Source organism: Macaca nemestrina, chromosome 11 (assembly GCF_043159975.1).
Source record: "Macaca nemestrina isolate mMacNem1 chromosome 11, mMacNem.hap1, whole genome shotgun sequence".
NCBI lineage: Eukaryota > Metazoa > Chordata > Mammalia > Primates > Cercopithecidae > Macaca > Macaca nemestrina.
This window is the reverse complement of record NC_092135.1, coordinates 93,547,033-93,570,059: the sequence shown is the minus strand read 5'-3', so window position 1 is coordinate 93,570,059 and position 23,027 is coordinate 93,547,033. Positions and strand designations below refer to the sequence as shown.

Sequence of the window (23,027 nt, the reverse complement as noted above, 5' to 3'; positions counted from 1 at the left end):
TGCATGAGCGTAATTCTTATATACAGAAGAGTAGATAGCTTAGCACAGTACTTTCTATTTGTTGAAGAAGGCTTGGAATGTGGCTGTGGTGATTGGAGGAGATGAGCTCTGAGATATGTGAAGAACCAGATCATGTAGGGTCTCTGTAGGCCACATTAAGGACATTGAGTAAGATGGGAAGATGGAGGAGTAGGGTTTTAAGCAGCAAACTGACATGATCTGACCTATAATTTATAACGTTCATCCTAGTTGGAGCCTGAAGAATTTATTTGGGTGGTGCAGAATGGAAGGAGGCCACTAGTAAGGGGGGGTGGCTATTGAAAGTCCAGGAAGAGCAATGGTGGGTAGGAGTAGAGTGGGAGTGGCGGAGGTGTTCACTTTTATGTAGGACTCACCTCTCCTAATCAACACAAGCTTGACGACCCTTTGAGCCCCTCCGAGCTGCTCTTTGTATCTCTCCTCACATTGTATATAAGATTTTTCTCTGGCTCCTATGTGGGTCCTGCTCCGCGCATTCTCTTCACTTGCTGTCTCCACTTCTTCCAGAAACAGCAGGATCCAGCTCTACTTTGTTTTCTGCTGCCTCTACCAGCTAGCTAGTGACAGTAAGCCATGGGCATTCGGGAGGGACTGAGACCCCACTCTTCCATATTCAGGCCTCTTCTAAAGGGGCAGTCTGGTGATAACTACCCCAGAAATGAGACCCAGAAGCCATGGACGAATTGGAATACAGTAGAACTGAATACAGGAAAACATTCCCACAGAATTCTCTAAAGAAACTGACATGGGAATCAGTGACAATTTTTAAAATTCTCTTTTATACAGTAGCCAAAATAACTAAAATATAGTTATTCAAAGATCCGGAGGAAACAGGACAAGTTCATCTGTCTCTTTTTAGTTTTCTTTTCAGCTTTGAATTTTAGGAGTTACTGCAAGACTGCCAGTGCCTTTCACTTCCTCCTTATGTTAACAGTCTATTTAATTTATTCTTTCTATCCCTTCTATCAACAACCAAAGACTACAGAATTTTCCATTTATTGCCATGACTGTTTCCTACACGAATTGACTTGCTTTTTACCTAAGTGTTTATAAGATTCTTTGTCAAAGAGAGGTTTTCAGGGATGCATGTGTTTGACTTTTTGAGACATGTGACCCAATTAAATTGTAATATAGTTAATGTTAACATTTTTTAAAATAACAATATTGATGTTTCTTAAAATGTGATTTTAAATAACATCTTTACTATTCTTGTACACAGGGGTATGGGGGATCAAAACTTAGCTCTTTATCTCTTGGTCAAGGCCAAGGGCCCATTGCTATGAAGATGTTAGAAAAAGCTGTCAAGGAAGGAACCTGGGTTGTTCTTCAGAATTGTCACCTTGCCACGTCTTGGATGCCAACCCTTGAGAAAGTCTGTGAGGTAAAAATGCAAGTTTATACTTATTAGATTGTATTCCCTGAATCTAATTAGTAATATACATAACATTCAGGTAGCTCCATTCCTCTCTAATTTGGAGAGTTGCAGGTTAGTGCTTTGACTGGATTCCAGGAGAGAGAGGCTCACATTGAAAACCAGATCTGGAGGAACAGAGGTGAGAACATAGCCAGGCCTTGGCAAATCCCTCTTAATGGGGACAAGGGCTCGTCCAGTGAGATGGAAATACCCTCAATCCCGAGCAGCAGGCTCGAGGAGGAGAGTAAATCACAGGGTAGACACGTATCAACTTCCTTTTTATAACAATGGCCTAAAGTAACCAAGGAGGACTGTTCAAGGTGAAATTCATGTGGCACTCTAAACTCAAAGGCTTCAGAATGTCACTTTTCTTTATTTCTCTCCCAGTTGGCCAGTTACCCTGCCACAGTAGAACAATCTGAAACCAAAAGGGCACTGTTCCCACCCACCTTGCAGTGGGTCATGGGACTTCCCTGTTCTGGTTGGCAGAAATTCCAGGAAAAAAACTCCCTGTAGCTCAACTGAGTAAACAGAAAGCCTGGCACTTGATCTCAACAAATGCAGTGAAAATGAATCCTCTGGAATTACCCGTGACTCTAGCCCACTCCTAATTCCCTCCTAAATAACCATGGTGGTGATAGAAGTTGCACCATCCACCCATCTGGCTTTGTTTTTTCTTTATGTCACTTAGTGCCAGTTTGTTCTGGCCATGTCTCCCACTAGAATGTAAGCATCATGAAGACAGTGACTTTGTCTTTATCTGTTGTATCCTCTGCTTTCCCTCCAGCACCTTGAACAGTGAGGTGCATAGGATACAATCGGTAGATATTTATTGAATTAGTGAATGGATATTGCTTCACTGCCTGACTCTTTTTGATGGCCTCCCAAGGCACGCACAACAAAGTTCAAACCCCCAACATGACCTACAGCACCCTTCAGAACCTGACCTTTGCCTACTTCTCCAGTTTCTTCTCAGGCCACTTTCATCGTGACTTCTATGCTCCAGACTTTTGAACTGCTTTCACTTTTATTGGTGCAGCGCACTTTCTCAAGAATATAGGCCATCATAGTTGATATAATTTCTGCCTGAAAAACTATTCTTTTTACCATTTGCCTTACAACATCTCCTCATGCTTCACGCCTTGTATCAGAGGTGTGTTGTTGTTGTTGTTGTTTTGAGATGAAGTCTCAATCTCTCACCCAGGCTGGAGTTCTGTGGCACGATATCGGCTCTCTGCAACCTCCGCCTCCCAGGTTCAAGCGATTCTGGTGCCTCCTCCTCCTGAGTAGCTAGGATTACAGGCGCCCTCCCCATCATGGACAGCTAAATTTTTGTATTTTTAGTAGAGACAGGGTTTCACCATCTTGTCCAGGCTGGTCTCAAACTCTTGAGCTCAGGTGATCTGCCCGTCTTGCCCCTCAAAGAGTTGGGATTACAGGTGTGAGCCATCATGCCTGGCCTATCAGAGGTTTTATATTTGTGCCTGTCTGCTTATGATTCATCTGTCTCCAGACTGTTCTCATGACCTGTTGAATTGTATTATATATACCCATCACAGAGTCCTGTAAGAGAGATATCTGTCCCTGATGGATTGGCTCAGATTCCCATTAATCATGTTACTGAAGTCACTAGACCATAGGGCAGCTGGTAGGAGAAAAAGAATGGTGCTTTCACCCACCATATTATTATTAAAAACATAGACATCTATGCCTCCTTCCTTATCCACCCCTTCACCATAGGAATGCTCAGGGTTTTTTTTTTTTTTTACCGATAAAGATTTGCCGTTTCAAGAAACATAGATAACACTGACATGGACAAGTGGGGGAGGTAGCAGTAGGAAGTGGGACTGGACAGGAAGGGAGGGAAAGGTCCATGATAATTCTTCCTAGGCCCTATACGGCCTTGCAATGGTGCTAATTGAGTGTTTTGTTACCCTTGGCAGTCCAGGTGTGACCATCCCCTTGAATAAATAGAGCGATTAGTACTAAGTTTTGATGTTTCAGACTATCCCAGTTTTTCTCACCTTTAAAATACTCTCTCTCATCTAATCTCTGCTTGGTTTAATATTGACTTATCTGAGTGCGTTGTGTATTCTAACAACCTGGCTACAGCAAGAAAAATGGATTAGTCTTAATCTAGCCCTGGGACAGAGAATTATTTCTGTAAATATTTCAGCAACATCAGTGCACATACAAGAGTTTTGGGAATGTCTTAGTTATTTGGACCAACTCTGAATTATATAGCACTTTTGTAAACTTTATAGTCATATGAATTAATGTTACCAAGGAGAATGATAGCACACTGGGCCTTCTCAACTATGCATTATTGTTTTAGGAGCAGAATCAGATTTTAAAGCTTTTGCCGAAAATTGTAGCAGTTACATTTCTACTTTGTAAAAATACTTCCTCCCCCTTCCAACTCATCCTTCATATGTATGCTCTTGAGATTTTCTTTGGGTTTTATTTACCCTTTTGTATCTGATTTATTTTCTTACAGGAGTTAAGCCCAGAGTCAACACATCCAGATTTCCGAATGTGGCTGACAAGTTACCCATCTCCAAATTTCCCTGTGTCAGTACTGCAGAATGGAGTGAAAATGACCAATGAAGCACCAAAAGGTTTACGGGCTAATATCATTCGATCATACCTCATGGACCCGATCTCTGATCCAGAGTTCTTTGGCAGCTGCAAAAAGCCTGTTAGTAATGGTTAAGTCTTGTTACCTCGGTCCTGTAAAGCAGTTCAAGTGGCCCCTGGTGATCATGGATGTGTGCACTGAGTAAAACTAAAAATTAAATAGGCCTCCCGCACCGCAGTGCAGTAGGTTTTGATAACTGATTATTGACTGTGCTGAAGTCAATTTTATTAATATTTTATTTTAATTTTAGCACCAGCCTCATTCCTGCTCAGCTGAGATCTTATGGGGTGTCATTAATAATGTAGCTTTCTATTTAGAAAGTCAGCTGTAAGACATTCCCAGTACAAATCTGCAAGGTTGGAGAATCTTGTTTCAGGATATTAACTGAGCCTTGTGCTATTTGGAGCCATGTCTCTAAATTAAAACATGAAAATATTTCCTTCATATAACTATAATGAGAGCCAAAATGATTTTACTCCTTGATTGATGGGACTCATAAGCGTCTTTTTTAGCGTCACCAGGCAAGCAGGGAAACCACCCACTGCTTTCATGATTAGAATTGTGTATGTGAATGTCTGTGACCTAAAATTGTTTCACAGCGTTTTGCCATAATTAAAAATGGAAGAGTTTCTTTTTAAGAGGGGTTATGAACCTTCGTAAGTTTTTGCTGTTAAAAAGCTCACACACTTGATGTCTGAATTTGTTTTAAATGCACATCAAAAGAAAACATTAAAAATAAAGAAGTACTTTCATTAAACAAAAGTCTTGGGTACTAAAAAAAGGGGGGGGCCTATATTTAAACGTAAGTCAAACCACCTCTTAAGCTTCTAAGACCTGCCATAGGACTAGCTTTTGCATTGATTAGGCCCAGAGAGAGCAGGTTACTCCCAGATAGGTGGTGAGGGCATTTCTGCATGTGATGGACTAGACAGAGCCTCTTTGCAAAATTTAACTCAAACCCTCCCTTTCTTCTAGATCAAAAGGTCTCTCCAGCAGTAGTCGCATATAGTGGAGGTCCAGGAATTTATGAAACACAGCCCAAACCAAAACCAAAGTCTCATTAAATGCCAAAGCAGCACATCATAATTTTTGTTTTAACTTTTTATTTGAAAATAATTTTAATCTTACAGAAAAATTACAAGCAAAAAAATAGTACAAGGGCCAGGCATGATGGCTCACACCTGTAATCCCAGTGCCTTGGGAGGCTGAGGCAAGAGGATGGTTTGAGGCCAGGAGTTTGTGGTCAGCCTGGACAATATAGTGAGACCCATAGCTCTATAAAAAATAGAAATAAAAAATTAACCAGGCCTGGTGGCACACACCTATAGTCCAGCTACTCAAGAGGCTGAGGAGGGAGGGAGCCCAGGAGTTTAAGGCTGCAGTGAGCCATGATCACCCCACTGCACTCCAGCCTGGGTGACAGAGCAAGAAGACCCTATTTCTAAATAAACAAATAACAATAGTACAAGGAGCATCCTACACTTTTTACCCATATTCATTTCCTGTTAACATTTTATTCCTTTTGCTTCATCATTTGTGTTTCCTCTCTCTCCCCCTTCCCCTCACCATTTCTCCACCGCCCCCACATCAGGTACATGTAAATTAGATAAGTTAGATATATCATGGCCCTTTATCATTACATTTTTTGGTGTAAATTTTGTAAGAATAGGGATATTATCTTATTCTGGTATAGTTATTACTTTTAGTAAGTTTAAGAAGGATATGCTGTTATTTAATCTATCATTTGTGTTTCAGTTTTGTCAGTTGATGCAGTAATGTCCATTAGAGCATTTTCCTGTCCATGACAGCATTGGTTTAGTATTAGTTGCCTCATCTTTTTTAATCTGGCACATTTCCCCAGCCTTTCTTTGTCTTTTATGACATTGATATCTCTGAAGAAGTCATCTCCTCCTTTTTTTTTTAATGTATGTGTGTGTGTATTTTTTTTTTTTTTTGTACTTTCAACTTTTATTTTAGATTCAGGGGAAACATTTACAGGTTTGTTACATGGGTATATTGAGTGATGCTGAGGTTTGGGATATGAATGATCCTGTCACCCAGGTAGTGAGCATAGTACCCAACCATTTTTCAGCCCTTGCCCCCTCACTCCCTTTCCCCTTAGTAGTCTCCAGTCTTGCTTGCTTGCTTGCTTGCTTGCTTGCTTTCTTCCTTTCTTCCTTTCTTTCTTCCTTTCTTCCTTTCTTTCTTCCTTTCTTCCTTTCTTTCTTCCTTTCTTCCTTTCTTTCTTTTCTTTCTTTTCTTTCTTTTGAGACAGGGTCTGACTCTATTGCCCAGATTGGAGTGCAGTGGCTCAATCACAGCTCACTGCAACCTCCACTTCTCAGGCTCAAATGATTATCCCACCTCAGCCTCATGAGTAGGTGGGACTACACGCACACACCACCACACCTGGCTAATTTTTGTATTTTTTGGCAGAGACGGGGTTTCACCATGTTGGCCGGGCTGGTCTCAAGCACCTGACCTAAGTGGTCTGCCCTCCTTGGCCTCCCAAAGTTCTGGGATTACAGGAATGAGCCACTGCACCTGGCCTATTGTTTCCTTCTTTGTGTCTGTCTTCCCCGATGTTTAGCTCCTACTTATAAGTGAGAAGATGCAGTATTTGGTTTTCTGCTCCTGCATTAACTAGCTTAGGATAATGGCCTCCAGCTGCATCCATGTTGCTGCAAGGAGCATGACTTCATTCTTTTTTATGCCTGCATAGTATGCCACAGTGTATAAGTACTACATTTTCTTAATCCAGTCCACACTGATATACTCTAAGGTTGATTCCATGTCTTTGCTATTGCAATTAGTGCTGAGAACATATGAGTTCATGTGTCTTTTGAGCAGAATGATTTATCTTCTCTGGATATACACGCAGTAATGGGATTGTTTGGTGGAGTGGTAGTTCTGTTTTAAGTTATTTAAGAAATCTCCAAACTGCTTTCCACAGTGGCTAAATTAATTTACATTCCTACCAACAGTGTATAAGCATTCCCTTTTCTCTGCAGCCTCATCAGCATCCATTGTGTTTTGACTTTTTAGTAACAGCCATTCTGACTGGTATAAGATGGTATCTCATGGTGGTTTTGATTTACATTTCTCTGATGATTAGTGATGTGGAGCACTTTTTTATATGTTTCTTGGCCACTTGTATGTCTTCTTTCAAGAAGTATCTGTTCATGTCTTCTGCCCATTTTAATGGGGTTATTTGTTTATTGCTTGCTAAATTGTTTAAGTTCCTTATAGATTCTGGACATTTTAGACCTTTGTCAGATGCATAGTTTGCAAAATATTTTCTCCCATTCTGAAGGTTATCTTTTTATTCTGTTGATAGTTTCTTTTGCTGTGCAGAAGCTCTTTAGTTTAATTAGGTCCCACTTGTCAATTTTTGTTTTTGTTGCAATTGCTTTTGAGGACTTAGCCAAAAATTATTTTCTAAGGCCAGTTTTGAGAAGGGTATTTCCTCCGTTTTCTTCTAGGATTTTTATAGTTTGAATTTTTACATTTAAGTCTTTAATTCATTTTGAGTTAATTTTTGAATATGGTGAAATGTAGGGATCCAGTTTCATTCTTCTGCATATGGCTAGCCAGCTATCCTAGTACCATTTATTGAATAGGGAGTCTTTTCTCCATTGCTTATTTTTGTCAACTTATTTTGTCAAAGAGTAGATGGCTGTAGGTGTGCAGCTTTATTTCTGGGTTTGCTATTCTTTTCCATTGGTCTATGTGTCTGTTTTTCTTTTTCTTTTTCTTTTTAACCAGTACCATGCTGTTTTGGTTACTGTAACCTTGTAGTATAATTTAAAGTTGGGTAATATGATGACTCTGGTATTGTTCTTTTTGCTTAGGATTGCTTTGGCTATTCAAGCTGTTTTTGGTTCTTTATGAGTTGTAGAATTAGTTTTTTCTAATTCTGTGAAAAATGACATTGATAGTTTGATAAGAATGGTGTTGAGTGTGTATATTGCTTTGGGGTGTATGGCCATTTTAGAGTATTGATTCTTCCAGTCCATGAGCGTGGAGTTTTTCCATTTGTTTGAGTCACCTGTGATTTCTTTCAGCAGTGTTTTGTGGTTCTCCTTGTAGAGATTTTTCACCTCCTTAGTTAAATGTATTCCTAGGTATTGTGTGGGATGGAAGGCAGCTATTATAAATGGGATTGTGTCCTTGATTTGGTTTTCAGCTTGAACATTATTGGTGTATGGAAATTCTGCTCATTTTTGTACATTGATTTCGTATTCTGAAACTTTACTGAAGTCATTTATCAGTTCTAAGAGTCTTTTGACAGAGTCTTTGGTGTTTTCCAGGTATAGAATCATATTGTCAGCAAAGAGAGAGAAGAGTTTGTCTTCTTCTTTTTCTATTTGGATGTCTTATTTTTTTCTATTGCCTGTTTACTATGGCTAGGACTTCCTCTCTGGTTTTTAATAAATTTCTCATTTTGATTTTTTTTAATGTTTTCTCATAATTAGATTCAGGTGATTCATTTTTAGCCAAGATATTCCATAGGTGATGCTGTATGCTCAGAGATCACATCTGGAGGCACATGATGCCATTTGTCCTTCATTGATGATACTAATTCTGATCACCAACACAAAGTATTGCCTTATTTCCTCACTGTATAATAACTGCTTTCCCCTTTGCCACGAATAATCAGTCTGTGGGGGAGATACTTTAGCACCATGAAAATATCCCATTCCTCCTCAAAATCCAGTCCTAACCCAGACTTAGTAATCATTAATGATTCTTACCCGATCCAGTTATTCCTGTGACGATTGTAAAAATATTATTTCCCACCCGCGTGCTCCCTTCCACATTCAACACTTGGCACTCTACTATAAGCGACAGTTCTCCCTTCTCCGCCATTTGTGTATCCATTAATTGGCACGGACTATGAATTCCTAGGCTTTTTTTTTCCCCTCAATGGTACATTAAGTATTTTCATTGCTATACTTGAGTCTTTTGGTGCTCAGATTGTTCCAGAGTTGGTCAATTAGGGCTCATTCAAACTGCTTCCTCTGTACTTGGTATAGGTTCCATATTTTTTAAAAAAATATTCTATTATCTGATGATTAGTAGCAGTAGTACCTCTTACTTTCTGACATAAGATGTTCCAGGCTCATGGTATACCTATCTTTCCCCAGCTCTGGAATCAGCCAGTTTTCTGAAGAATCCCGTTTCCTTTTAATGGATAATGGCATTAGAGAGCATGGTTTGGGTGTTAGAGGAGCTTATTGCTACTGCATTGTCTGTATTTTCTTGACGCTTTCAGTGGAGAGAACTTAGAAGTATACACATGTACACACATACACAAATGTACAAATATACATGCACACCTACATGCAAATATAGAAATATACATACACATGCATGTAGACAAGTTCATGTGCACATAAATACTACATACATATTTTATAAGTGATGAATTCATACTAATGCCTCCAATTTCAGTCACTCTTCTCAGATATCTTTTTTGCTTTTTCTCATTCCATATTTGTATGTCCTTTCTTCTGCAATGAGACGCCTGGCTTTCAACATATCAGCACGTTTACTGATTTGCTCAATTCTCTAATATATTGAAAATAGTCCAGAATTAGCCCAGCATGTTTAACCTCTGTGGTTAAATTTATGCTACTTTTTCTTTTGTCTCCCACTCTCCCTTTCAATTTTATCCTATGAGGGAAACCCTTCCCCTGCTCTTGTATAAGAGGTCATTTCTGTGACTTTTCTGATTACTGTTAGGTAGTAAAGTGTTCTATAGTCATTTTAAATTGCAAAGCCAGCCTTGATTCAAAAACCAAGAAGTGTGATGTAATATATTGATCATTACTTCAACTTTTATTCAAAATCTAGGTTTCCACTTCTCAGTGTCTCACCTTGGGCCTGTAGTTGGTGGAATTCCTGTCCTTGGGGGAAGATGGAGTTGGCATCTTTCTTTGTGTGACTCCTCCTGCACTTGATAGCTGCTGATGCAGACTGCTCAGCAGCAAGTGTGTGTGAGGGTAAGGCTGGGAGAGGCAGAAATTCCTGATGGGGGCTGCTATTGCCTACAGCTCTCTGGACTTGACAAATCTTTTAAAGCTGACTCTTGAGCTCTTTGTGAAATCTCTTGTGAGTGTTTTCATGGGTTCTCCTTCGGCTCCCCTGCTGGACTCCTGTGACTGTGACTCTGTCACCTTTGGCAGTGCCTCTACTTGAGATGGCTGCTCCAAATTCTCCTCAGCTTCTGGTTCTCCAGCACTCCCTTCATACAGGCTCTTACCCTTGGGGTGTCCTCATCCTGTGGCAGAAGTGTTCTTGACCAGGGAACCTTTAAAATGACCCCCCGCTCCCATTCTCAGCCCACACTCCCTGTCTACTCCTTGAGATTCCCACTGGATGGGCCCACTGTAGGAGGAGAGGGCCCATCCTCTCCCTGCTTTCCACCCTGCCCCAACTGCAGGGAACATGTGTCAGCTCTCCATGTGGCCCCATCAATTCCTTCTCACTAACTTGAACTTAGAGGGTAGACCCCACACAACCCTCCCCACTGGGAGTTAGGGGAAGGGGACTCCCAGCATGACAGCTGTTCCCTCCCAGGAAATCTCTTCACAAATCCTCTTTCTAGTTCTATCTTCCCTGTTTCCTATTCTCCTTGTGGGTTTTAGAGATCTCTAATCAGTTCGAATTACATCCTTTGACATTTCTCCATGGCGATCTGGGAGCACACATTGGAATTGTTAAGTGTTGCCTTATGATGCTTTAGTAAAGACCTCCAAAATCTGTAACACAGGATTAAGTTAGATGAGCCTCCCATGCTTCCTAAAAACCTGGGGTGCATAGCTATGTGTGCGTAGCTATGTGACCATGTACACAGATAGATATGCTTTGCATGAAGAGCTGTAGAAACATACTTAATTCTGTTATAATTATAATTTGGGATGAATATATCCCTATGCTATTTACAAGTGAAAATAATTTGCTTTCATTTTAAAATATGGTAAATATAATGCAATATATGAAGAAAATAATGATGTGGCATCATTTCTTCTCATTACAGGAGGAATTCAAGAAATTGCTTTATGGCCTGTGTTTCTTTCATGCTTTGGTACAAGAAAGACGGAAATTTGGACCCCTAGGTTGGAATATTCCTTATGAATTCAATGAGACTGATCTGAGAATCAGTGTACAGCAACTCCACATGTTCCTGAACCAGTATGAGGTATCGTAAAAATCACAGCAAGGACATTACCTATGTTGTTCTTTATCATGCTATAAGTGTGCTACAGTAAGTGGGCACTTCTGATTAATTTCTATTCTTACAAAATGAATAGGAGAGTAGTTCCCAACAGCTTATTAAGTAGTACTTTATTATCCTAGGATATTATAACTGCTATGCTAGGTAGTTAGGACATCAGTTTGTCTATTAGAAACCCATGTTATATCATTTATTTTGATTACATAAACACTTTGGGAGATCCAAAAATGATGATAATATACTTATTTTGAAAAGGACTTGAGAAGACTATTAGTCAACCGGGTTCCAAAATGTAAAAAACAAACAGACCAGTTTTCTTCTTTTGTGGAGTATGACTTTATTTTTAGGAAAATGTCATTATACCATTATTCCAAAGTTTGGACCATTTGTAAGGGAAAAAAAATCTATTTAAGCCATTGGTGTTAACCTGGAGTATAGATTCTGGAAAGAAGCCAAAGAGCCTAATCTTGTCACATCAACCATATTTCAGCCTCTCCAATTCTGATGTACTCATACGCACGCAGCATGGCAGTACCCTTTCTCTCTTTGCTACTTATTAATGGGATTTTCGACATGCCTGTACCTTTTAAGAAGCACTTGATAAATAAACCTAAATGTCCTATAAAAATATGAAGCCTTTTTCTGAAAGCTAGTCCTCTAAATTTTGGTAATTTTGTTCAAATTTAGTTTGAAATCTATAACTAAATCATTTCATCAATTGAGTATTAAAAAGTTTTAGTTTTTGAAACGTTTAGTAAATTATGACTTTTTAAAAAGGCTTACAAACAGAAAGGCATTGGATTCTATCTCTACAAAAGTAAAGAAGAAACTGAACAAAATAAATACTGAGAGTTCAGATACTGTATCTAACCTTATGTGAAGAATCTTTTATTTGAGCTTCTGTGTTTCATCAGACAAATTCCTGTTCTATAGAATGAATTCAGAAAGCCTTCAATTTTGCAGAATCTAAATTTGACAAAACATTCAAAAGAATCATAAATTTAATGAGCTATTTTCTTGTAGTAACATTTGTGCAAAAAATACACTAATAAGGCAGCAAAAATGCAGTGATACAGAGCCTGAGGAAGTATTCAAGCTATAATTACACTTTTCAATACAAAAAAAAAAAAAAAAAGGATGAGAAGCTCTTCCATTTAACAGTTTGTTCTGAACACTTGTAGGGTGTGTTCTAGTTTAAAATATTATATTCTATAGTGAAGAGTCAGTTAAAAGTATGCAGGTATGCAAGGCTGGTTTATATTACAAATTAAGTTAATGAATTCAAAGGCTGACGAAGAAAAATCACATGATCATATCAATAGATGCAGAAAAAACATCTGAAAAAATCCAACTCATTCATGATTTAAAACAAAACAGAGCAAAACAACAACAACAAGAACAACAACAACAAAAAACCTCTCAGTAAACTAGGAATGGAGGGGAGCATCCTCAACTTGATTAAACAAATATACAAAAAACCTACAGCTAATTGTACTTAAATGGTGAAAAACTAGAAGTTTTCCCACCAAGATCAGGAACAAGGCAATGATATCCTTTCTCACTGTTGCTTTTTGACATTGTTCTAGAAGTCCTAGTTAATACAAGTCCTAGCTAAACAAGACCCCGTTTTAAAAAAAAAACAAAAGAAACAAACGAACAAAAAACAAAAACAAAAATGAAAAAACACAGACTGAGAGAAAATGTTTGCAAAAGACATATCCGATAAAGGACTATTATCCAAAATATCCAACAAACTCTTAAAAGTCAACAATAAGGAAACAAAATACCAGATTTAAAAAGGGGTCAAAGATCTTAACAGACATCTCACTAATACATATATACAATATGACAAATAAGCATATGAAAGATGCTCCCCACATTATATGTCATCAGAGAAATACAAACTAAAACAACGAGAGACCATTACACATCTATTGGAATGACCAAAATCTGGAACATTGACACCACTAAATGCTAACAAGGGTGTGGAGCAGCAGGAACTCTCATTAACTGCTGGTGTGGGTACAGCCACTGTGGAAGATACTTTAGCAGTTTCTTATAAAACTAAACATCCTTTTACCATATGATCCAGCAATCATGTTCCTTTCTATTTTCCCAGTGCAGTTGAAAACTTAGGTCCACACAAAAACCTGCATATAGGCATGTGTAGAGCTTTATTCATAATTGGCAAAACTTGGAAGCAACCAGGTTGTCCTTTAGTAGGTGAATGGATAAACTGTGATACATTCAGACAATGGGATATTATTCCGTGCTAAAAAGAAATGAGCTATTAAGCCATAAAATGACATGGAGGAAACTTAAATGCATATTGCTAAGTGGGAGAATATAGTCTGAAACGGCTATGTAGTCTGTCATTTCAGCTATATGACATTCTGGAAAAGGCAAAATTGTGGAGACAGTAAAATGATTATTGGTTCCCAAGGCTTAGGTAGGAAAGAAAGATGAATAGGTAGAACACAGATAATTTTTATTTAGGGCAGCACAAATATCTATATGATACTATAATGATATATACACAACATTATGAAACTGTCCAAATCCATAGAATGTACAACACCAAATCCATAGAATGAACCCTAATGTCAGCTGTGGACTTTGAGTCCTAATGAATGATGTGACAGTGTAGGCTCATCATTTGTAACACATGTGCCACTCTGGTCATGAATGTTGATACTGGAGGAGGCTATGCATGTATGGGGACAAGGGAATATGTGGGAAATCCCTATACCTTTTGCTCCATTTTGCTTTGAGCCTAAAACTATTCTTTAAAAATAGTCTTTAAAAAAAAGTACAAATCAGTGAAAAACTTTGGTTACCTATGAGTGATTTGGAACATTATGCCATGCAAACTAATTTGGTGGTTATTCTATTGTTATTGGTGTGCTTTTTGGAGACTATTTTTGCCTTTTAGAAATATCACTCTTGCAACAGAATGGAGAGTGGATTAGAGAGACTTAGCTGGCAGACTGGTTTTAGGAGATGCTAGGAGTTGAACTGTGTCCCTATAAAAGACATGTTGAAGTCTTAATCCATGGTAATTCAGAATGTGACATTATTTTGAGATGGGGTCATTGAGGTATAATTAGTTAAGTTATAATGTGGTCATATGGGAGTAGGGTGGGCTGTTAAGCTAATATGACTAGTGTCATTATAAAAAGAGAGAAATCTGAACACACACAGAGAGGAAGACAGCCATGTGAAGACAGAGGCAGAGATTGGAGTTGTGCTGCCACAAGCCAAGGAACATCTGGAGCTACAGCTAGAGGAGGCTGGGAAAGATCCTTATAGAGGCTTGAGAGAGAGTGTGGCCCTGCCAGTCCCTTGATTTCAGAGTTGTAGACTCCAGCACTGTTAGAAAATAAATTTCTATTATTTTAAGCCACCTATTGGTGTCATAGGAAAGTAATACAGGAGACTATCATGATAACCCAGGTGGGTAACGATAAGAGCCTAAATGAAATCATTTGAGCAAGATTAGGGAACATGGTAGAGATACAATGGATATGTAGGGGAAATGATTGAAATGACTTAGATATTCAATGGTAAAGGGAGAGGGAGAAGCCTTGGTTGATGTGAGTTTTCTGGTGTGGATTGGTGTTGTTTTCATTCATTAATCCAGACAGGGAATAGAACCAGGCATTAATAGGTATAGAGCAGATGGGTGAGGGGATATCCAGGTAAAAATGTCTTTTAGGCTCTTGGCATATAGATATAAAACTCAAGGGAAGGGAGAGCACAAAATAGAGATTTATAGATTATTCAAGTGTTAGGAGAAGCCTGAAAATAGATTTAAAGGGGAGGCCTTGTGCTGTAGAAAAAGAAGAGAACACAGATTATATGTTGGTGAGCACCAAAAAACATTGGTAGGAGAGAGAACAGAAGACATGGAGGGCAGATGGTGCAGCCAGGAAAAAAACAGGAGTGAGCAATCTGAGTAAATAAAGAGTTTCAAGAATAGTTCGTCCTGTTAAATGCTGGAGAGAATAAATTAAGTGCCTGTTGGATTTGTAACAGTAATTTCAAAAGTGTTACATCTCTTTAAATGCTGAACTCCATCTAACTTTCAGGACTTTGCAGAAACAATACAATTTTTTTTTAAAAAAATGGCTAATTTGCACATGTTTTTCTGTGTTTCTTTAATTCATTTATAGTGAAAGAATATGATATTTAAATGTATTAAATAAAAAATGATAAATAATTATGTGGTACAAGTATGATCTATTTCACTTTCTTCGGGAGTCTTTAAATGACATGTTTCACTGACCAAAGTGGTTCCTTCTATTAAATGACAAGTCAGCAAGTGCTTACATTCCTCCAGCATAGTAATTATATGGCCCACTTGACAAAACTGCTATTCTTGAGTCACATATAATCATCAAGAGTTAAAGAGGGATTCTTTGCGGAATGTGGATTCATAGCTCACTTTGATATTATTAAGTCTAATACACTCCTTCTTGAACAATCGACATTAGAAAACGGAAGAGGTATTTGACAAGTGAAGTTAGAATAATTGGTTATTTGCTAAAGTAGATTCTTCATATATAATTTCTGTTGGATCAAAAAAGACTAAATAGAAAAAATTAAAAGTATAAATGAAGAAAATTTAGGTGGATATATATTATCTACTTGGCAGATGGGCAGTTGCTTTGTCATTCTTGTTTTGGTAGGGGTGTGTGTGTGTGTGTGTGTGTGTGTGTGTGTGTGTGTGTGTGTAAGACCCACCTCTCACCCCTCATTGTGACCCTAACAGATCCCCGAGGCAACCATTTTCACATCCTGGGGCATATGTGCCTGGATATTTTCCTGTTCATATATAGATACACATATATAAACACAATACACACATAATTTTTTCTCAAAAACATTATTATAGTGTACATATTTATCTTCAGCTTACTTTTTTTTTTTTTACCTACATATGTTGTGGATAACTTTCAAAGTAGATAGAGATCTTCATTTTAATGACCGCTTACACAGCATTTCCCCTTTTTTGATAATTAAGATTTTATTTTCTTTTTGTTTTTTGCTAATTAAGGTTAAAATGAACTTCTTATATAACCATGAACACTAGTTGTTGACTTCAAGCCCTGTTTTCACCTACTCTCTCCCGCTGCTCATTGTCTCAACCCTCTTGTAACAAGGAACAGGGAAGCAATCCAAGCAGCAAACTGCCACTATTTCTAGAAACTTTAGTAATCTACATGCCCACCAACCACCCACCCCTGCGGAAAACACTCCTCGATTTAATTGGCCCTGGATTTGACCGAACTTCTGAGAGAAACAACAGATAGCATTTACCTTATGGACTCTCAGGGGCATGTTGGCCAAGATTAACCCTTATGAAATTCTCCTCCTCCACATCTCATCTGTCTACATCACAAAGCCTTCTCAGGGGCTAGCTGATCCACCTCTACCGCATTTACTACTTATTTGATTTGCATATGAGTTTTCTTACTAAATTTCATTTTCTTATTATATTTCATTTTTATGGGGTGAGGGTCTGTCAACAGCGCAAGCCCAGGCAGTGTGTGTATCTCATCAAACTCCGCTCACATTTGCAGTTGGAAGCTCATAAATGTTCTGCAATGCTTCCTGATTCGATTTGGTTTTTTCACAAGGGCTTTGTCACTGACACGTGTTCTCCTAAATTCACTGCCTTAAGTTCCAGTTCTACCAAATAACAAGCCTTATAATTTCCAGCATCTAATTCAATAAATTTCCCCTCTCTAATCACTACTACTTACCCTAGTGCTACTGTTTCTACTTGAAAGGATTGCTCAAAGTGGAATCACTAGAATGTTGGATCTATGCACTTTAGATTTTAGTAGGTAACTGTAAGGAGGACATAGAAAGCACAAAAATGATGAAAACGTTCTCAAGAGATTACTATATTTTAGTATAAAAAATATATTTTTTGAAATATATATATATTTTGAGACAGAGTCTTGCCCTATTGCCCAGGCTGGAGTGCAATGGCATGATCTCGGCTCACTGCAACCTCCGCCTCCAAGGTTCAAGCGATTCTTATTTCTCAGCCTCCTGAGTAGCTGGGGTTACAGGTGCGTGCCACCACATCCAGCTAATTTTTGTATTTTTAGTAGAGATGGGGTTTCACCATGTTGGCCAGGCTGTTATCAAACTCCTGACCTCAAGTGATCCACCTGCCTCGGCCTCCCAAAGTGCTGGGATTACAAGTATGAGCCACCGCGCCTGGCCTAGCATAAAATATTTTAAAATATTGCTATATTAAAATATTATAAACTTTGTAGAAGTAAAAGATAAATAAAAATGGATAAAGTATTTAAAATTTTGTCTGAAAGACTGATTCAATCTTTACAAAGAGCTTTTGAATAAGAAAAAGAAGATAGTCATTCAAATTAGAAAAACATAAAAGATCAGAGTGAATAATTTATAAAATAAAGAATACAAATGGTGAATAAGAATTTTGAAAGTGCCAATGTCAAAATCAGAATTAAAAATAATTATATTGTTTTATTGTCAGTTTTTTTCCTAAATGATAATACTCTGTTTTCTTGAGAGTAGTGAAAAATAGAATTTTCTCTACTGCTGGTGGGTGTGTAAATATTTATGCTCAGGATAAAATAAATTGCAATGTGAAAAATCAACACCATTGCATTAATGTTAAAAATTCTATATACTAAAGAACATAATAAAATACTTTTTAAAACTAAGTAGAAAAATTATTTCCACAAATTTGAAAAGTAAGTCAGTTTATAAAAGAGTATATACAAAGAAGTACTATTAAAACTTTAATAGGGCAGGATGCAGTGGTTCATGCCTGTAATCCCAGCACTTTGGGAGGCTGAGACAGTGGATTGCCTGAGCCCAGGAGTTCGAGGCCAGCCTGGGCAACATGGTGAAACCCCACCATTACATAAAGTACAAAAATTAGCCGGGCATGGTGGCATATGCCTGAAGTCTCAGCTATTTGAGAGGCTGAGGTAGGAGGATCTCTTTAACCCTGGAAGTGGAGACAGTGAGCCCTGATCATACTGCTGCACTCCAACCTAGGTGATAGAGCAAGACTCTGACTCAAAAAACAAAAAACTAACAACAACAAAAAAAACCTACAATACTTTAATAGGAAAAATAGATAGGAGGCTAGTTTAAAAAGAACAACAAATGTATTAAACATATGAAATAATTGTGGACCTCACTGTTACTCTAGAAATGCAAATTAAAATAATATTATTGACCTACCATATTAGCAAAGATTTAAAGACTGGCTGCTACAAATGCTTCAGCTTTTTGGAAAAGCAGACTGGTAACGTTTATAAATTGCTTTTTATAAGCTTCTTTCTTTGGAAAGAAAATAGTAATTTCCTTTTCAGGAATCTAGACTGAAGAATCATTAGAAATTTTAAGAAATGTGTATTTAATGAACAAAATTCAGCACATTAAAAAATTAGAAGCAACAAAAGTGTTTAATATTAGAAAACAGCTATTGAAATAGTATTTTCAAAGAATGTTTTATGAAATTGTAAAAGAAATTATGTAAGAATTTGTGAAAAAAAGTATACGGTTTGGCCGGGCTCTGTGGCTCATGCCTGTGATCTCAGCACTTTAGGAGGCCAAGGTGGGCAGATCAGGAGGTCAGGAAATCGAGACCATCTTGGCTAACACAGTGAAATTCTGTCTCTACTAAAAATGTAAAAAATTAGCCGGGCATGGTGGCGGGCTCCTGTAGTCCCAGCTACTCGGGAGGCTGTAGCAGGAGAATCGCTTGAACCCAGGAGGTGGAGGTTGCAGTGAGCCGAGATCGTGCCATTGCACTCCAACCTGGGCAAAAAGAGTGAAACTCCATCTCAAAAAGAAAAAAAGTGTACAATTATATATATATTATATGATTCAAATTGTCAAATATATATGGATATTGAAAGGTGGTGAAGTAACACTGCTGATCTCTAAGTTTTATATATATTATATGTGTGTATATATATATATATATATTTGTTTTGTTTTGTTTTGTTTTCAGACAGGGTCTTGCTCTGTCATCCAGGCTGGAGAGTAGTGGCACGATTATCGTTCACTGCAGCTTCGATCCTCCTACCTCAGCCCTATCCCTAGTTGGGACTATAGGCATGTGCTACCATACCCGGTTAATTTTTTTTTTTTTTTTTTTTTTGGTAGGGACAGGGTCTCCCCATGTTGCCCAGACTGTTCTCAAACTACTGGGCTCAAGTGATTCTCCCGCCTTGGCCTCTCGAAGTGCTGGGATTACAAGTGTGAGCCACCATGCCCAGCCCTCTGAATTATACTGTATCTGCTTTGCATGTTACTGAGCTGTACAAAGTTTTCACAGATGACATTATGATCTAATTCATTTGTATCTGGCACACAGTGTTGAAATAATTTTGGTTGAATAGACAATAAATTCACAAGTTAATAGAGGAGTTCCATTGTCAGCATTGACTGGATGGAAATAAAAAGCCAGAAAAGAAGTGAACGGCCCTGGGAAACATGGAAACAATTAGCAGGGAAGCATACTAAGGGAAGTTGTGTTAATGCGAACTTTTTGTAAGATGTTTGATTTAATAATGGGAAAAAACAAGAAACACGATTCTGTATAACATGCTACTGATAACTGGTTGACCAACACGCGCTCTCTATTTTAGGAACTGCCGTATGAGGCTCTCCGGTACATGACCGGCGAATGCAATTATGGAGGCAGAGTGACTGATGACTGGGACCGGCGCACGCTGCGCAGCATTCTAAACAAATTCTTCAATCCCGAATTAGTTGAAAATTCAGACTATAAATTCGACTCAAGTGGCATCTATTTTGTTCCTCCTTCTGGTGATGTAAGTATGCCCTTCAAAAAAACTAAAAGCAGTAAGACATGAAATTATTTTGGTAGTGATGATATTTTTCAAATGGTGATTTTGCTGCAGGCCTTGTTTTTTTGTTACCCTTGTCTGTGCTTTCTTCAGTCACATGGGATAAAACAAAGCTCATGCTATAGGTGGAGTTAGTACTGTATAGGTACAGTACTAACTGTACCTGTTCACTGTAATGTAAGAAGTATCAGAAATGTGTCTCACGCTTTTTCAGTGACCTGAAGTTCTGCCATCATAAGCAGTTCTTGGGCTAAAAAGACATTGTCCCAAATTAAAATGAAAATACATAAGAGATAGTATTAGCAAAATATTATTAGCAGTAATAGTTAATTTTTATAATTATTTGGAAGTTAGTTGCAAGTAATTATCTCACTAAAGCATCAAATTAACATTGGTATTATTATTTTATCCCTTTTACAAATGAGAAAGCAGGTTCATTACAGTAGAATAATTTGCCCAAGGCCACACAGGTAAGAAGGTGGCAGCGAGTCACAGAACCACCTGCAGCACAAGACCAAGATTCCCTTCTGCTCTTCTCCAGTCCTGTCCACTGCGTTTGATGATCACAGTGGATTTCTAGAGATTGCTAGGACAATCAAGTTGGTTCTCATTTTATTCCCAGAAGTCAAAGGGCATGTATTGAAAGTTAAACACAAGCAACAGAAACACATACTGTAACCCCCCAACCCTAACCTCATGTTCCACTAGGATTAATGCTCGCCAAGGGCAGATGTAGGTATAGATAAAGGGAAAAATCACTCCCAAAGCCTAGGTCACTGATTGGGTACAGCAAGTCAGCATGGGAGCTGGGGTAACAGGATCTCCCATGATGAATTGCCAAGTGAGAAAACAGCAAGATGAAGTAAGGTGTTTGTAAAGTGACACAAATCATAAAGCCATCCATGACCAAACCCCCTTTGCCATGTGTGTGTGTGGATGTTTGTATATGATTATATGAGCATCAAGGAAGGTATGAAATTTTAATAGAAGTCCGTTTAAATGTAAAATATGTGTGTATGCATAAAAAGAAGTATAATGATAACGGTGATTATCTCAGAATAATAGAATTTTAAATAATTTTTACTTTTTTGAATTGAGTGGATTTTTTATAGTAAGAGTAAGCAGAATAAACAGAGTAAATCAGAAAGAAATACTTTTATTGTGATAAGTTAAGAATAGTCATCAGCAAAATGTGACACAAAGACTTCTCTGTAGGTAATTTCTAAATGAAGTTACCAGGATTCCCCTCCCCCATTAAAAACCCATTCCAATTGAATGGTACTTTTTCTCTGTAAATATGTTCTTTTTTTTTTTTTCCTTTTTTTTTTTTTTTTTTTTTTTCTTGAGATGGAGTTTTGCTCTTCTTGCCCAGGCTGGAGTGTAATGGCGCAATCTCGGCTCACCACAACCTCTGTCTCCCGGGTTCAAGTGATTCTCCTGTCTCAGCCTCCTGAGTAGTTGGGATCACAGGCGTGTGCCACCATGCCTGGCTAATTTTGTATTTTTAGTAGAGACAGGGTTTCTGCATGTTGGTTAGGCTGGTCTCAAACTCTAGACCTCAGATAATCCACCCACCTTGGCCTCCCAAAGTGCTGAGATTATAGGCGTGAGCCATCGCACCTGGCTGCTCATATTTTTTTTTTAAACTTTGGCCCAGGCTGAAAGAAAGTGAAAGCACTCAATGTCCAGTGTCACAGGCCTTTCCAGTCAATAACTTGAGTATTGAAAACTGCCTCTTTTCTGCGAAAAGTTCTAGAATGTAATTGATTTCTAACCTCCTGACTTCTCGTTATTCATCTCTGCAGCACAAAAGCTACATCGAATACACAAAGACTCTGCCACTGACCCCAGCACCAGAAATCTTTGGGATGAATGCCAATGCAGATATCACTAAGGATCAGTCAGAAACTCAACTGCTATTTGATAACATTCTTCTTACCCAGGTGTGTGATCTGTATAGGAGCTAGCTTCTGAGGCCTGGGAAGGATGCTTCCCAGGCACATGTGCCAACACTGAACAGGCTTCCTTACACAATTCTGTTCAAGTGGAGAAACATTTAAAGGAAAAGACAAAAATACATAACTTAAATAAGGATTTGAACACTAAGTACATGAAATTGTGAGTTTTTTTTTTTTTTCATCAATCTTTTTTTGGGAACCAAAACATATTCTTTAAGTATCATTCTGCTTCTAGGAGTTTCATTTTGCCTTTCTTGCCCTACCTAAATACATCATACATTATGTCCTTTTTAAATGTATTTAAAGAGGAAGAAGAATTTCAAAGATACTTGGGAAGCAGTTTGATGAGAGAATTCATCTAAAATTTTACCTATTTTATTTTCCAGTCCCCTAGTATTTCAACAGTTGTTCTAGAACATTTAACCTGATTTACATGGACACAGTTTCATTCACACTAATATTTTATCAGATTTAAATTAGTATAACATTTAAAATATGGTTGCAATAGTAAGTACAAAATGAATTTAAAAGGGTAGGAGAAGAATTTGTAGGCGCAGCTCTCCTGGAGAGTGCAAGCGTATTGGGGTGTGGGAAAGCAATCTGCAAAGACACCAAAATTTAGCTGCCATGAACACAGGTCAGTACATTTTAAGGAAAAACATTTGCTAATCTTGCTTGTCTATTAAGAGAGAGATTGGGTTTATCACAATTCAGAGGTAGAGATACCAGAACTGCAGAGCTTGGAGGGCGAGTTAATGAGGACAAGACTTTTTGTATTTAACTAATTTATCTTGGAAGAAATAAAAGAGGAAGCTATCTTGTATTGTTATTCCTTTTAAAAATATGCTCCGTTGTTAAT

General features: G+C 38.0%; 1 protein-coding gene across 3 annotated transcripts in view; it reads left to right on the top strand.

Moving 5' to 3' along the window:
* The window catches only part of LOC105468290 (dynein axonemal heavy chain 7), a 340,382-nt gene that overhangs the window by 285,817 nt on the left and 31,538 nt on the right, over nt 1–23,027 (top strand). For all 3 annotated transcript variants that reach the window (XM_071073104.1, XM_071073106.1, XM_071073105.1), the window contains 5 exons: nt 1,259–1,420; nt 3,951–4,151; nt 11,134–11,295; nt 19,989–20,174; nt 22,016–22,153. In XM_071073104.1, coding sequence (XP_070929205.1) covers nt 1,259–1,420; nt 3,951–4,151; nt 11,134–11,295; nt 19,989–20,174; nt 22,016–22,153 — 849 coding nt within the window. The remainder of the gene's footprint in view (nt 1–1,258; nt 1,421–3,950; nt 4,152–11,133; nt 11,296–19,988; nt 20,175–22,015; nt 22,154–23,027) is intronic.